General features: G+C 43.9%; 1 protein-coding gene across 2 annotated transcripts in view; it reads left to right on the top strand.

Annotated features, from left to right (window-relative positions):
• LOC136678059 (serine-protein kinase ATM-like) overlaps positions 1-13,620 on the top strand; it is a 43,710-nt gene extending 30,090 nt beyond the window's left edge. For both annotated transcript variants that reach the window (XM_066655859.1, XM_066655858.1), the window contains exons 40-63: positions 157-265; positions 346-434; positions 2,215-2,317; positions 3,277-3,425; positions 4,421-4,525; positions 4,682-4,801; positions 5,033-5,267; positions 5,549-5,716; positions 5,858-5,977; positions 6,493-6,710; positions 7,173-7,380; positions 7,609-7,710; positions 7,941-8,081; positions 8,511-8,649; positions 8,936-9,018; positions 9,136-9,276; positions 10,118-10,234; positions 10,488-10,637; positions 10,961-11,126; positions 11,314-11,400; positions 11,624-11,738; positions 11,946-12,009; positions 12,110-12,258; positions 12,921-13,620. In XM_066655859.1, coding sequence (XP_066511956.1) covers positions 157-265; positions 346-434; positions 2,215-2,317; positions 3,277-3,425; positions 4,421-4,525; positions 4,682-4,801; positions 5,033-5,267; positions 5,549-5,716; positions 5,858-5,977; positions 6,493-6,710; positions 7,173-7,380; positions 7,609-7,710; positions 7,941-8,081; positions 8,511-8,649; positions 8,936-9,018; positions 9,136-9,276; positions 10,118-10,234; positions 10,488-10,637; positions 10,961-11,126; positions 11,314-11,400; positions 11,624-11,738; positions 11,946-12,009; positions 12,110-12,258; positions 12,921-13,104 — 3,262 coding nt within the window. In that variant the 3' untranslated portion in view covers positions 13,105-13,620. The remainder of the gene's footprint in view (positions 1-156; positions 266-345; positions 435-2,214; positions 2,318-3,276; positions 3,426-4,420; positions 4,526-4,681; positions 4,802-5,032; positions 5,268-5,548; positions 5,717-5,857; positions 5,978-6,492; positions 6,711-7,172; positions 7,381-7,608; positions 7,711-7,940; positions 8,082-8,510; positions 8,650-8,935; positions 9,019-9,135; positions 9,277-10,117; positions 10,235-10,487; positions 10,638-10,960; positions 11,127-11,313; positions 11,401-11,623; positions 11,739-11,945; positions 12,010-12,109; positions 12,259-12,920) is intronic.
• Positions 13,621-13,716: the final 96 nt, after the last annotated feature.

Below are 13,716 nucleotides of genomic sequence, written 5' to 3'. Positions count from 1 at the left end.
CAGGCTTGTTTAATAAAATCGAAGAATTTTTGGTCCGTCACCTTCTAACTGCGTGAGAGGCCGTCTCTAACATCTGTTTACATGAAACCAAGGCCAAACACACATCAGCCTAATGCTCTTTTTTTGCTGCTGTGCGGTTTGCCTGTGTTACTCCAGTGCTCAGTCTAGAACCTCAAGAAAAATCACGTTTGATGACAGCAGCCAGAACCTGTCCATTGGCAGCATGTTGGAGAACAGTGTGGAAGACTCTGGCATTAGTCTTCAGGTACCTCTTTATACTTTGTGTAGGTGACTTTATTTGCAGGCGTGAGGAGGAAATGAGCTCCAGCTCTGTTGTTCTTGCAGGATCTGTTGATAGAGGTGTACAGGAGCATTGGAGAACCTGACAGTCTTTATGGATGTGGAGGAGGAAAACTGATCAATCCTCTAACCAGGTTAATCCCTTTATTTCCGCATCCTCATGTTTGTCTAAAATTTGACTTTGTTCACATAGCAGGCAAAGTGTGGCACAAAATCTACATCACACACCTGATCTTTCCCTAACCCTAACACCAGACTTAATAGTTTGAAAGGTATTTGTTTAAAGATGTTTAAGAATATCTCTTTTCAAGTCATTGTCTGTGAATAATGTGGTTTGTGCATCCATCCATCCATCCATCCATCCTTTTTACCGCATATCTGGGTTCAGGTTATGGGGCAGCAGTCCAAGTAAAGAAACCTAGACCTCCCTCTCCTTAGCCATCTCTTCCAGCTCTTCTGGAGGGATACAGAGGCATTTGCCAGGCCAGTCGAGAAATGTAATCTCTCCAGCTTGTTCTGGGTACCTGAAACACCTCACCAGATGCTCAGACCACCTTTACTGGCTCCTCTCGACTTGGAGGAGCAGTGGCTCCACTCTGAGTCTCTCCCAGATGTCTGAACTCCTCACCCTGTGTCGAAGGGAAAGTCCAGACATCCTGCTGAGGAAACTCATTTCAGCCGTTTGTACCCGCGACCTCATTCTTTCAGTCATTGCAGTTTTAAGCTCATGACCATAACTGAGAGTTGGGACATAGACTGAACGGTAAATCGAGAGCTTTGCTTTTTGGCTCAGCTCTTTGTGCACCACAACCTCTTTGGCCTAATGAAGTCAACAGGACCACATCATCTGCGAAAAGCGGACATGGACTCCTGAGATCCCTGGTACTTGGCTATGCCAAAAAAATTCTGTCCATAAAAGTTTTTAAAAGAACCAATGACAACGGGAAGTGCAACCTCAACTGGCAACCAGTCTGCCTTACTGCCAAGCCTCTGCTCTGTTTATATAGAGACTGGATAGCTCATAACAATAAGCTCAGGACCCCATATTCCCAGGGCATCCCAACAGAATACCAGAGAGATGTATCTGAATGCCTTCTCTAGATCCACAAAGCACATGTGGACTGGTTGAGCAAGCTTCCACACATCCAGTGTTCCATGACCAGGATGGACTCTTCTTAAAAAGGGGAACCCCCACCCCTGTCTGCCAATCCAGAGGCACTGCCTCTGATGTCCACGGGATGTTACAAAGCCGTGTCAGCCAGGACAGCCCCACAACATCCAGAGCCTTGAGGAACTCGACCCCCAAGGAGTTTTCTGACTACCTCGGCCACCTGAGCCTGGGTGATAGACGAGTCCCCAAACTCTGCTTTCTCTGTAGAAGGCGTCTTGGTGGGATTGAGAAAATCCTTCCCAGTTGAGGTTTAACTACACCCCAGCCCCACCATAAACAGTATTGGAAAACTGCTTTCCTCTCTTGAGCTGCCTGACAGTTTGTCAGAACCTTCTAGGAGCCGACTCAAAGTCGTTTTCCATGTCCTCGCCAAACTCTTTCCACACCTGAGTTTTTGTCTCAGCGACAGCTGAAGCTGCAATCCGAGGTATAACCATTAGAATAGTATCTCTGAACATGTTAACTGACTTGAGAAAAGCAAAAACTAGGTAATATTTTTAACTTAAAATTACAGACTCAAAATAATTATGATGTTCCACTTAGTTGTACTAGAGAGAATAGAGCCTCTGTCACTGCTATTCCGAGCTCAGCACTTCAGAAACTGCACCATGAAACTTTTGAAAGAGGGTAGGGAACCACCCCCTCCCTCTCCCCTCTTCCTTGAATTCAGGGCAAAAATTGTATTGTATATGTGACTGCGTTTTTCGACTTTTATGAATGTTCTTGTGTGTTTGTGGAGTCAGGATCAGGACGTATGAGCACGAGGCCATGTGGGGGAAGGCAGTGGCCTCGTACGACCTGCATTCCTATCTTCCTGAGGTCACAAGGCAGGTCGGGATAGTGGAGGTACGGTCTGATTGTAAACAACACCACATTCAGAAACAGTCCTTCGGTGTCAGTAGCTATATTTTTATATGAAAAGGACAGCTGTGATGCTGAAGTTAACAGTTCTCTAGATGTTACACAGGGGCAGAAGAACATTTAATCAGAATAAAAATGGTGTAATTCTTACCAAAGTACTATTTACCCTGGAACAGGGGTCCTCGAGTCCTTTGATCAAGGGGCCAGCTCACTGATTTCAGTCTTCAGCGTGTGGCCAGACACCAGCCGGAAAGAAAACAGAGAAAAGTTGTAAAGTTGTAATGATTTTTAAATAAAATAATTATTCATAATTGTTTTAAGATTAAAGTCAAAGTATTTCGAGAATCTAAAATCACTAGGCACTACCTCATGTACATTGGGTTTTATTGTATAGTCTGAGACCGTCAAGGGAAACCTGAAAGATATTGAATCTCAAAAGAGCTGGATTCTAGTCTCATTCCCGCTGTAATTTGTTTTGCATTGTTGCTAACATCAGTTCTGTTCGTTCAGAGATCATCAGCTAGACAACATTGCTGCTGTCGTTAAAGGGGTAGGTCAAATTGATCCTAAATTCTCCTTTAAATTGCCCTCCGTCCTCTGCAGCCAGATCTGAAGAACTCTCTTGATGCACTTCCCTGGAGTCAGCGTCTCTTGAGTTCCCTGGATCCGGCTACAGAGGGTAACTTAGAGAAGATTGAAGTTTTGGTCCCTTTGGATGAGTTTCTAACACAAGGCCATAGTTATCATTAAAAATATTCTTATTTATAATGGCGGCCTGGTAATATTTGTCTGTATGAAGTACATGACTTTTGCATTCACAATATCAGTATTTATCGCTCTAATATAGACATTAATTAATAAAAATATGTGGAAGGTGGCCTCAGGTTTGCCTGAAATAAATGAACCCTGGAGTAAATCTGCTGTATAACTGTGTTCTGATCCAGGGTCTGCAGAACCTGGGTCTGTGTGGAATCCTCAACATATATCTGGCAGGTTTGGAGAGAGAGAGGATCGAGTGGGGGCCTGAGCTCCGAGAACTTCACTTCCAGGCGGCGTGGAGGACCACACAGTGGGACAAAGATCTGCCAGGATGGTAGGAAGGGGCTGGGATATGTGTAACTGTGTGTTTCCGTAGTAGGCGTCATGCTCTTATTTTGAATTCTGAGGCCTTGACTGAATTTCTTGAACACAAAAAGTGGGGTTTTACTCTAATGAACAGAACTGTTCCAAATCATATCCTCAGAATCACAATATTATAAAGGAGACAATATACAGAGGTTAGACAATGAAAGTGAAACCCCTGTCATTGTAGTGTGGGAGGTTTCATGGCTAAACTGGAGCAGCCTGGTGGACAATCTTCATTAACTACACACTGCACCAGTAAGACCATGTGCATCCAATGGTTCAAACACTGTGTCCTGAAGGCGGTGCCGTGTATCAGGATGACAACGCACCAACACACACAGCGAGACTGGTGAAAGACTGGTTTGATGAACATGAAAGTGAAGTTGAACATCTCCCATGGCCTGCACAGTCACCAGATCTAAATATTATTGAGCCACTTTGGGGTGTTTTGGAGGAGCGAGTCAGGAAACGTTTTCCTCCACCAGCATCACGTAGAGACATGGCCACTATCCTGCAAGAAGACTTCAAATCCCTCTGACCACTGTGCAGGACTTGTATATGTCATTCCCAAGACGAACTGACGCTGTATTGTCCGCAAAAGGAGGCCCTGCACCATATTAATAAATTATTGTGGTCTAAAACCAGGTGTCCTGCCTCCTGTAGTTAAGCTAATGTTGCTGCATAAGGGGCTGCCGTCTAAAGACTGGTGACCTCACCCCCAGGCTGGGGCCGGTGTTCATGATTGATGAACTTGTATTTCAGAGGATCCAGTGATGTTCAGTAGATTTGGAAATACTTTGTTCTTCACAAGGCACAGCAGCAACAATTTTCCAAATTTCTGTCATAATCACTAAAGACACTTCCTCTGGAGTCTGCTGCTCTGACGTGAAGTCTGATTCAACTATAATGTATGGAGTCTGAGTGGAGACAGCCTGAATTTTAATTTCCACCTTTATTTTGCAGGAGTGAGAAACTGAATCCTGGCTTCAACGAGTCGATGTTTACTGTGCTGCAGGCTCTGAAGGACAAAGACCTCACGTTGTTTGAAAAGACTCTGGAGTATGCGAGGTAGCCCACATGGAGATATTTAATAGAGGCACCAATGGGAGAAGGGATTTTGTGGACAGTGGAAATGTGCCACTTCTGTAGACAAAATCAAACTGTTGAAACTGAAACTGTCATTGTCTATTGCTTTACAATTTTGTGTGTGTTTTTACCCACCAGAGGTTACTGCGTGGAGGAGCTGTGTCGGGACAGTCTGGAAGCAGTATCCTCCCTCTACCCCACGCTCTGTAGTTTGCAGATGATTGAGGAACTCCAAAGTGTCAAACTGCTGTTCTCACAGTGAGATGACAGACACAACACTGACTGCACTTCATTCACTTTCTGTATCATCAATAACAGCCATGACAATAAGAACAGGAGCAGACCCTAACACTAAAAATCTGTGCCAACAACTCTTTTCCATGTGCACTGATAAAAACACATGCTGCTCCTCCATATATCGTTTAAAGACACATCACACCGCTTTTATATTATCCCAGCCAACCCCACCCTGCTATGTGTCTCCTGTAGGCCTGTGTCTGACTCTGAGCTGGTGGAGGTGTACAGTAAATGGAGTCAACATTTAGAGCTTTTATCAGACAGTGATTTCAGGCTGATCGAGCCCATCCTGGCCCTGCGCTCCTCAGTTCAGGAAACACTCCTCACATCTGAGACTGATCTAGAGAGGAAGATCTACCTTAACTCTGCCTACTCCTCTCACCTCATGGAGCTGTGCAGGTTGGCGCGCTCAGCAGGAAACACTCAGGTTTGCTTTATAATGGGAACCGTGTCTGTCACAGTTTGTCATTGTGTCTGTCTTTCTTATAAATACCAATATCAATCCTATAAAAATCCTTTTATTTTGAAATGTTCCTGTTCCAGGATGTCGAGGTGCCTAGCCATTAATTATTTATTTTGATATTAAACTCACATCAAATCAATTCATTTCCTTGCATTTTCATTTTTACCAGAAATGGACATTTCATTCAAACTGCGTATAAATGAACAGAGATGCAGTGCAGTTCTGACGCATGGTTTATTTCGTAGCTCGCGGAGCGGGCCGTGTTTCAGATGAAGCAGAACAGCAGTGTGAGCTCGGGGTCCGTCAGCTCCTGGTTCTGGCAGCTGGAAGAGGCTCAGGTGTTCTGGGTGAAGAAGGAGCAGAGTCTGGCTCTGGGTTTACTCCGACAAATTATTAACAAGCTAGAAGATCTGGTTAGTCTGGAGTGTTTATGTGTGGGGATGGGGGGCGGGTCTAACATGTATGGTTTGCCTTGAAGTGTATCAATCGTAATCATCATTGGTGGGGAGTTTACTGAAGTAGTTAACTATGTTTGTGTGTGTTTACGTGATGAGGTGGAGGTGAACCCCGCTGTGGTGCCTGTGTACGCAGAGTGTTTGAGGCTCTGTGGAAGCTGGCTGTCTGAGACCTGTCTGGAGAGTCCTGCTGTAATTCTGGACAGTTATCTGGAGAGGGTAAATAAGACTAACGTCGACCTTTATTCCTTGATTTTTAAAGAACGCCTTTGGTCAAGTGCAGCTGTTTTTGGACGCAGAGCTCCAGAGTCATTGTGTCTTAATGAGCCACTGACTGATATCCACATATCATGCTCGTTTCCTCCTTGCACGAGCACTTTGTGTTATTTGGTTGGTTTTACCTACACCAGGTGACGATACTGTCACCAAGGATTGACGCATAAGCGCTCCAGAACGTAACTACGATATTTTATGTGTACATCACTGTTTTTAAAATGATAACTTTAAGATATTTTTTATTCAGCGGTGTGACCTTCCCTGGCTCCTCAACTATGTTCTAACGCTGTTAATTTGTTGAATCTAGGAGTCGTGTTAGATCTTTGTATTTCTATATATTAAACTGAAGATTTAAGTTCTGTATTTGATGTGTTTTGTTGTTTTATGACGTGCTACGGTGTGTTTTCTGTTGTGTCGATAAATCACATGATGTAGGTCTGTTCTGATTTTGTTTGCAGGCTGTGGAGGTGATCGTGGGCCATGCTGGCATTCCAGACCCGAAGCTGCAGAGCCAGCAGACTCAAGCTTTTCTGTCTCTGGCCCGTTTCTCTGATGCTCAGTTCCAGAGTATCGAGAACTACATGAGATCCTCGGAATTTGAGAATAAACAGGCTTTACTGGAGAAGGCCAGAGAGGAGGTGGAGCTCATGAAAGAGAGGAAAGTCACCAACAACAGGTCAGCTCATAAATTCTGTTCCATTTCTAGGTGACGTTGTTCTGTCAGACCCTGTTTTTATAAAAAGCTGTAAATGACACACCATCTGAAGAACTGGGGTTTATGTAATACAGTGATATTAGTGAGCAGTGTCTAGTAGGCAGCAGCCTGGGCTTTGGAAACTTATTTTCGAATATTTTTGCAACATATAATATGCCATTCCAGTTTATTAAACATCATCCATTAGAAACCCAGTCCTTAAAGCTCCTGCTACTGAGGTCTTGAGCTACTTCCAGAGGCTCCCACAGTGTCTCATTCTACTACAGTGTTTGTCTCTGAAGATTACGTGGATGTCTTTTGGGGTCTGTTGGGGGTATTTGAAACCTATGTCAGCACTAAATCATAATGCAACATGATTGTAATTGTCTTGGTCACGTCACCAGTGGCAGAGCTGCTTTGATAGTTGTGGCTCCTGCTGTGCAGGTATACAGTGAAGGTCCAGAGGGAGCTGGAGCTGGACATTAGAGCTTTGGAGAGTCTGCAGGATGACCGCAGTCGGTTCCTCTGCAAAGCCGTGGAGAATTACATCCGATGTTTAGAACTGGGTGAGGAACACGACACATGGGTCTTCCGACTGGTCTCGCTGTGGCTGGACAACGCTGACGTCAAGGATGTCAATGATATGATAAAGGTATCATTGAAACTGCTGTATGTCAGAGTTCAGTGGACTGTTCACTGTCTGTAAGGAGTGTGTCTGCATGGTGTTCTGGTGTTCTCCCACAGTCCAGACACGCGTAGTATATTTCCGTACAGAATCCGCAAAGTGGTTTCCCTGTAATTAACTAAACAACAATGTGTGTCTTTGTCATTGTTTTAATCTTTCTCTTTGTGGCGGGTTTGTTTTGTTTGAATGTGGTAGAAAGGAGTAAAAAAGATCCCCACCTATAAGTTCCTCCCGCTGATGTACCAGCTCGCGGCCCGCATGGGAACCAAAGTGTACTTCCACACCGTCCTCACTGAGGTATGACTCGTGAAATATTCACATTTTGTAAAACTAATCTTTCTCTTTAAAGTATTCTGAGGAAATGTTATTTTGTTTTCCCCCAAAACTGAACCACAGTGCAAAACATTTTACTGCAGGAATTATCTACAAGTAAAGTTTCAGGGTCCAATTTTAATTCATGTGTCACACTGTGTTTAAAGTCTGTCTTGGTCTCTTTTGTGTGTGTGTGTGTGTGTGTGTGTGATTAGCTGATCTGTCAAGTGTCTATTGATCATCCTCATCACACTCTCTTCATCATCCTCGCTTTGGTCAACGCCAACAAAGACGAGAGCTTCTCACGCAGCAGACTGAGCAAAAGCAGCACACGTCAGCCCTCCGCTCTGGACCTGGTAAACCTGGGATTCTCCCTGTTTCTGTCTCTGTCTCTGCTCAGACATTCTGTCCACAGAACTGCACACTTTTTTAGAGCTGTAATAGACCTCTAAAACCTGCAGTGGGTCTCATGTCCCAAAGAAATCCTGGTCTTGGGATTTAGGGTTAGGGTTGCAGATGAATCAGAGATGAATGATCTTTTTATTTGTTATTTAATTGTATAATTAAACGTTGCTGTGGTCAGCAACATTGTTTCAAACCTAGAACTGTACAGACTTCACTTTTCTCCAAAATATCCCTGGATGTTCAGAGTTAAGGAGCCTAACCATTCATTCTGCACCTACTAACACACCAACACTGCCGTACACTCGCCACCAAAAAGATCATTGATTAGTGATGCTCTGAACAGGTGTTGATCAGTGAGGCTTTGTGGTTCTGTTCTGCAGGAAAGAGCTGAGGTGGCACAAAATATAATGAACGTGATGCGGAGGGAGAAGGCTCAGATGATCCGAGATATTGAAAGCCTTTGCAGTGCCTACATCACCCTGGCGTACATGGACGCGAGCCGGCATAAAACCGAGAAGAGTATGTTAGTGTCCCTTGTTCTGTTTCTCAGGGAAGTGCGTTCAGTCCTGGTTGAATTTGGGCTCAGTCAGGGCAGGGGCTGAATGACGAGGTGTTTTTCTTAAGGTGTCCAAACTGCCTACAACAGACCTGTGTACATTGTATTTTACATAGTTGCATTGGGATGGGAAAGGGTTAACTTTAATACAAAGAAAAGTCCTCTCAGAATTGAGATGCCTTCAGATCGAATCGAGAAAAAAATGCCTATTTTCATGTAAAAACTGCTCTGTGTTCTGCTCTGGTTCAGAGGCGATACCCATCCCCACAGACCAGCCTCTGATGCGGATCAAAGATCTGGATGACGTTATTATCCCCACCATGGAGATCAAGGTAAAAATGGGCTGTGAATTTCTGAACCAGAGTCTAATCACGGGGCGATCGATAACATCTCATCTACAGAGGTGTTTACAGGTCACTGATGTTTGTGTCCTCTGCCTCTAAAAACAGGTAGATCCTTCAGGTAAATACGAGGATCTAGTCACCATCAGCTGCTTTAAACCTCACTTTCATCTCGCTGGAGGAGTTAACCTGCCCAAGATCATCGACTGTGTGGGCTCTGATGGGAAGAGCAGGAGACAGCTCGTAAAAGTGAGGATTTTAAAAACGGTTCAAACACCCGTTACTGACTTTCTGGAGTAAATTACATCTGCACAGCTTTTTGTTTAACTGTTTAACGGGGCAAAGTCCGGATTATTAAAGCCAGAACACCACAGCGAGGGGTTACTCAGAATAAACGAGGCTGTGAATTTATTACAGTGCCGTTTTATCAGTCAGACCCTTATAGAAATGTAAGACAGTAATAAATATGTAGTTCCCAGCAATGCCCTGTTCATTTATTACTTGGAATACTTGGTTCATAAAATGTGAAGGAGCTTGGTTTTAAAAATGTTCATCAACTTAAATGTTATCTTGTTGCTGTCTGTTACACGAGTTGCTTTAATGTCGTCTCAACACTGTGCTTTTGGAGCTTTGTATGAACAGAAAATAACAGGCTTTCCGTGATCTGACACACAGTCAGCAACTGACAAAATAAACTGTTTTTGAAGTTAATCATTTGTTTTTATTGTAAACAAAGACATTGATATGAAGCACCAAAGCTTCTCCAGACCGTCCAATGACAATGGGGTGCATTTTGGGCTTTTTCTGTTTCTGAAACACCCCAAACACCTCTGTGACGGTGGTTATTTGGCTAATGGCGGTCCGACTAAACCAGGCTTGCCTAGATTCCCTTTGCTCTTGTTTCAGCGCCCAGAGTCTGTGACGATGTAAATGTCAGTATTTGTAAGTTGTTTAAAGGACTGCTGGTGATGGTGAAATAGTGGTAAATCCGAACAAGTACATTTTTGTGGGTTGGGGCTGGATCTTATATTAAGGTGAGGAAGTGTAAACGGAGTGGTCTGGTGTTAATGGTGGATGTGAATATTTGCAGGGTCAGGACGATCTGAGGCAGGATGCCGTGATGCAACAGGTTTTCCAGATGTGCTCCATACTCCTGCAGCGCAACACAGAGACACGCAAGAGGAAACTCAACATTCGCCGATACAAAGTAAAGCCTGATCATACAGACACATGCAAACGTTTGAACAGCCAATGAAAATGAATTAAACTACACTGTAAGGAATATATGGATGCATTTAGAGTTTGACTGGAAGGTGGCACTGAGAAGTTGGCCACAGTGTGTTTTAGGAAGGTAAAAGGTCTGTGATGTCTTGGAAATTATTAAAAAAATCTTACTGTTACTTAATGTTAAGAACAAATTCACACAAAATCGACACTGACTCCATTCTCTGTGTTTTTAGGTGGTGCCATTCTCCCAGCGCAGTGGGGTTCTAGAGTGGTGTTCTGGTACTGTTCCCATAGGGGAATTTCTGGTGGATCCCCAGAAGGGGGCGCACAAACGATTTCGACCTAAAGATTGGACAAACTTGGCCTGTCGCAAAAAAATGATGGTACGATGGATTCAGTGGAGCTGTTGAAAATATTGTTACGCTTCAAAACAAACTGTTTATGTTGAAATGTAGTACAGAGACTGTTTACAGGTGTGTGTTCAGTGTCTCTTGTGTGTAGCAGATGTCATCAGCTATACACAAGCTCCAGTTTATATTCTGCTTCTCTAATAATCCACAATCAGTGTGTAACAGCCTTCCGGCTGATTTCCAAACATGAATGGGCTTGATAATTCAGCACTGTCATGTTTCTAGGTGCTGTAAGAGTTTTGCACTTGGTAGTTTGTAACTGTACGATGGTGGTGTGGTTGTTGGCTGTGGTTCAGGAAGCACAGAGGATGGAGTTTGACGTGAAGCTGCAGGCGTTTACTGAGGTCTGTCAGAACTTTCGACCCGTGTTCCGATACTTCTGCATGGAGAGGTTTCTGGACCCTGCCGTGTGGATGGAGAAGAGGCTGGCGTACACTCGCAGTGTAGCAACGTCTTCTATAGGTACAGAGCCCCTCAGTAACAGCAGCCATTGATGTTCTAATATACCATAAATAACCTGAGTCTTCACCTGCCGCCCTGTTTATCACCACCACCCCTCAGCAGGGGGCTCTGTGAGCAGATGATCAATGTTACTTCCCCTGCCAGTGGTTTTAATCTTGTGGCTGATTGGTGTATACGTTGTTTACAGTGGGCTACATCGTGGGACTGGGGGATCGGCACATTCAGAACATCCTGATAGACGAACAGACTGCAGAACTGGTCCACATTGACTTGGGTGAGTATGGGTGGGATTTTCTAAAAGCACTTCCCTGGACGTGAGTCCGGTTTACAGCCTTTTACTTCATTAACTTAATATATTTCATAAATCATTTAAGAAACCTTCTAAAATACTGAATAATAATGTAATATGAATGTCATATTTACACCTTTAGACAGAAGAGAAGAGTTTGTGAATAAATCTTTTGTTTTTAATCATGAGGCTGCGTGTTGTTCTGCAGGTGTTGCGTTTGAGCAGGGGAAGATTTTACCCACCCCGGAGACCGTGCCATTCCGGCTGTCCCGAGACATTGTGGATGGAATGGGGATCACTGGAGTGGAGGGAGTCTTCAGGAGGTGTGTTCCTCATATCATCGTATTTTAAATTTAAGGATAAGAAGCACAGGAAGCACACACTGATGATGAAAATGTATTTTTATATGCTCTGGTTAAACTGTATTTACAGTGTTTGTTGAATTATAAAATTAATGCAGTAGTAATTTCCAGGGCCCAAATGTTTCAGCACTGAAAGACTGATAACGAATTCACTCTGTCTTTTTAAAGATGCTGTGAGAAGACAATGGAGGTGATGAGAAGTTCTCAAGAAGTTCTCCTGACCATAGTGGAGGTAGGGCAGCTGTGACCATGAATCTCTCTGGAAGTGGCCACCTGCAGGACATCTGTGAAATGGTTTCCTTTTCTTATTGTGTGTGTGTGTGCGTGGCCAGGTGCTCCTGTATGACCCTTTGTTTGATTGGACAATGAATCCTCTGAAAGCCTTTTACCTGCAGCAGCAGCAGGATGAGCAGGCGGAACTGAACACCACCCTGAACCCCACGCCGGCCGGAGAGGAGTCAGATGCTCACCGCAAATCCAGGTTCATCATCAGCACTATGGCGTTTACTGTTGTCGTTGTTGTTGTTGTTTACCTGTCTGTTGTGCTGTCTCACTGTATCTGGGTGGAAGGAATGACCCCTTAACCATTTCTCTCTTCTCCTTCTATATATTTTTATTTGTTTATATATTTCTTCTAACAATATGTACATAATTTTATACAAGCACCACACCATCAGTGTGAGCTTCCCTCAGCTGCAGAGTTTACGTTCTCCTTCGATCCAGATCTGAAAGCATATGACACGAAAATAGTCCCAGCTCTCTGAATCAGGAGTGAGAATCTCAGCCTTCTCTCCTTGTATCTGAAGAGAGAAAAGTAGGCTTACGAGAATGTCTGCCCGGCAGGGGAGCTGCCACCATTTATATCAGGGGTGTGCACTGCTGGATTATTGCTGTGATTCGTCTCAGTCAACAGCCAGAGGTAGTGCTATTGGTGCAGTCACAGAGAGGGCCTTTCCTGTAGTGAGGGTCCTCCAGATTTAGACAGCCGGGGTTAGTGTGTAAACGTGTGATGGATCTAAATGTTGTGATATTTGTGTCATCACAAAAACATGGACAGAATCTTTAACCGTGTTTACAGTCTATTTTAAGTCGTTCTATTTAAAAAAGTTAATGATATTTTGATCTGTTTTTCCCCTGTGGCAGCAGTGACATTGAAAGCTTCAACAAGGTGGCGGAGCGGGTTTTGCTGCGACTGCAGGAGAAGCTGAAGGGTGTGGAGCAGGGGGCCCTGCTCAGCGTGGGTGGGCAGGTTAACCTCCTCATACAGCAGGCCATCGACCCCAAAAACCTCAGCAGACTCTTCCCTGGCTGGCAGGCCTGGGTCTGAGCCATTCAGGAATGTTTCTCTGTCGCTGCAGATTTCATGACTTTAGTAAACGTACTGATCCAGATCAATGGAAATTACACAGCTCCGTTCATATCACAGCGCTTGACTTCAGGGCGAGTCACTCACTTCTTTTAACCGTTATAAGGCTGTGCCCCTGACCTGGGACCAGCTGAAATCAGAGATGAATTCTCCTCCATCCTGTATGTGGCCCTGAATAAATGGTATTTTAAAGAGAAAACGCACTGTCAGTGAGTTGTGTGCGTCTCATTTTCACCTCTACACCAGCAGCAGCAGCCACAAAAAAAAAAATAAAATAAGAGCCTGGGCCCAGCTGTCTGAACCCGAGTGTGTTACGGACTGTGGCTTTCTGCACTGTTTTTTAGTTCTAACTGCACTTGAATCTAAAGCTATCAGCTCTGAATGTTTACGGCTGTAATGTTCCACCTGTTACATGTTTAAGTTATGAACGTGGGATTTTGTTGACATTTGTTTCATTTATATTCAGTATGTCACGCACACAACAGCTTTAAATATATTTTATTGAATATTAAAGTGGACATTCATCTGTAATCACTTCAATTTTCCTTTTTAACCATGACTTTTATTATAATT

The sequence above is a fragment of the Hoplias malabaricus genome, chromosome Y (genome assembly GCF_029633855.1).
Source record: "Hoplias malabaricus isolate fHopMal1 chromosome Y, fHopMal1.hap1, whole genome shotgun sequence".
Classification (NCBI taxonomy): Eukaryota; Metazoa; Chordata; class Actinopteri; order Characiformes; family Erythrinidae; genus Hoplias; species Hoplias malabaricus.
Note: the sequence above shows the minus strand (reverse complement) of the source record. Positions and strands in the feature narration are given on the sequence as shown.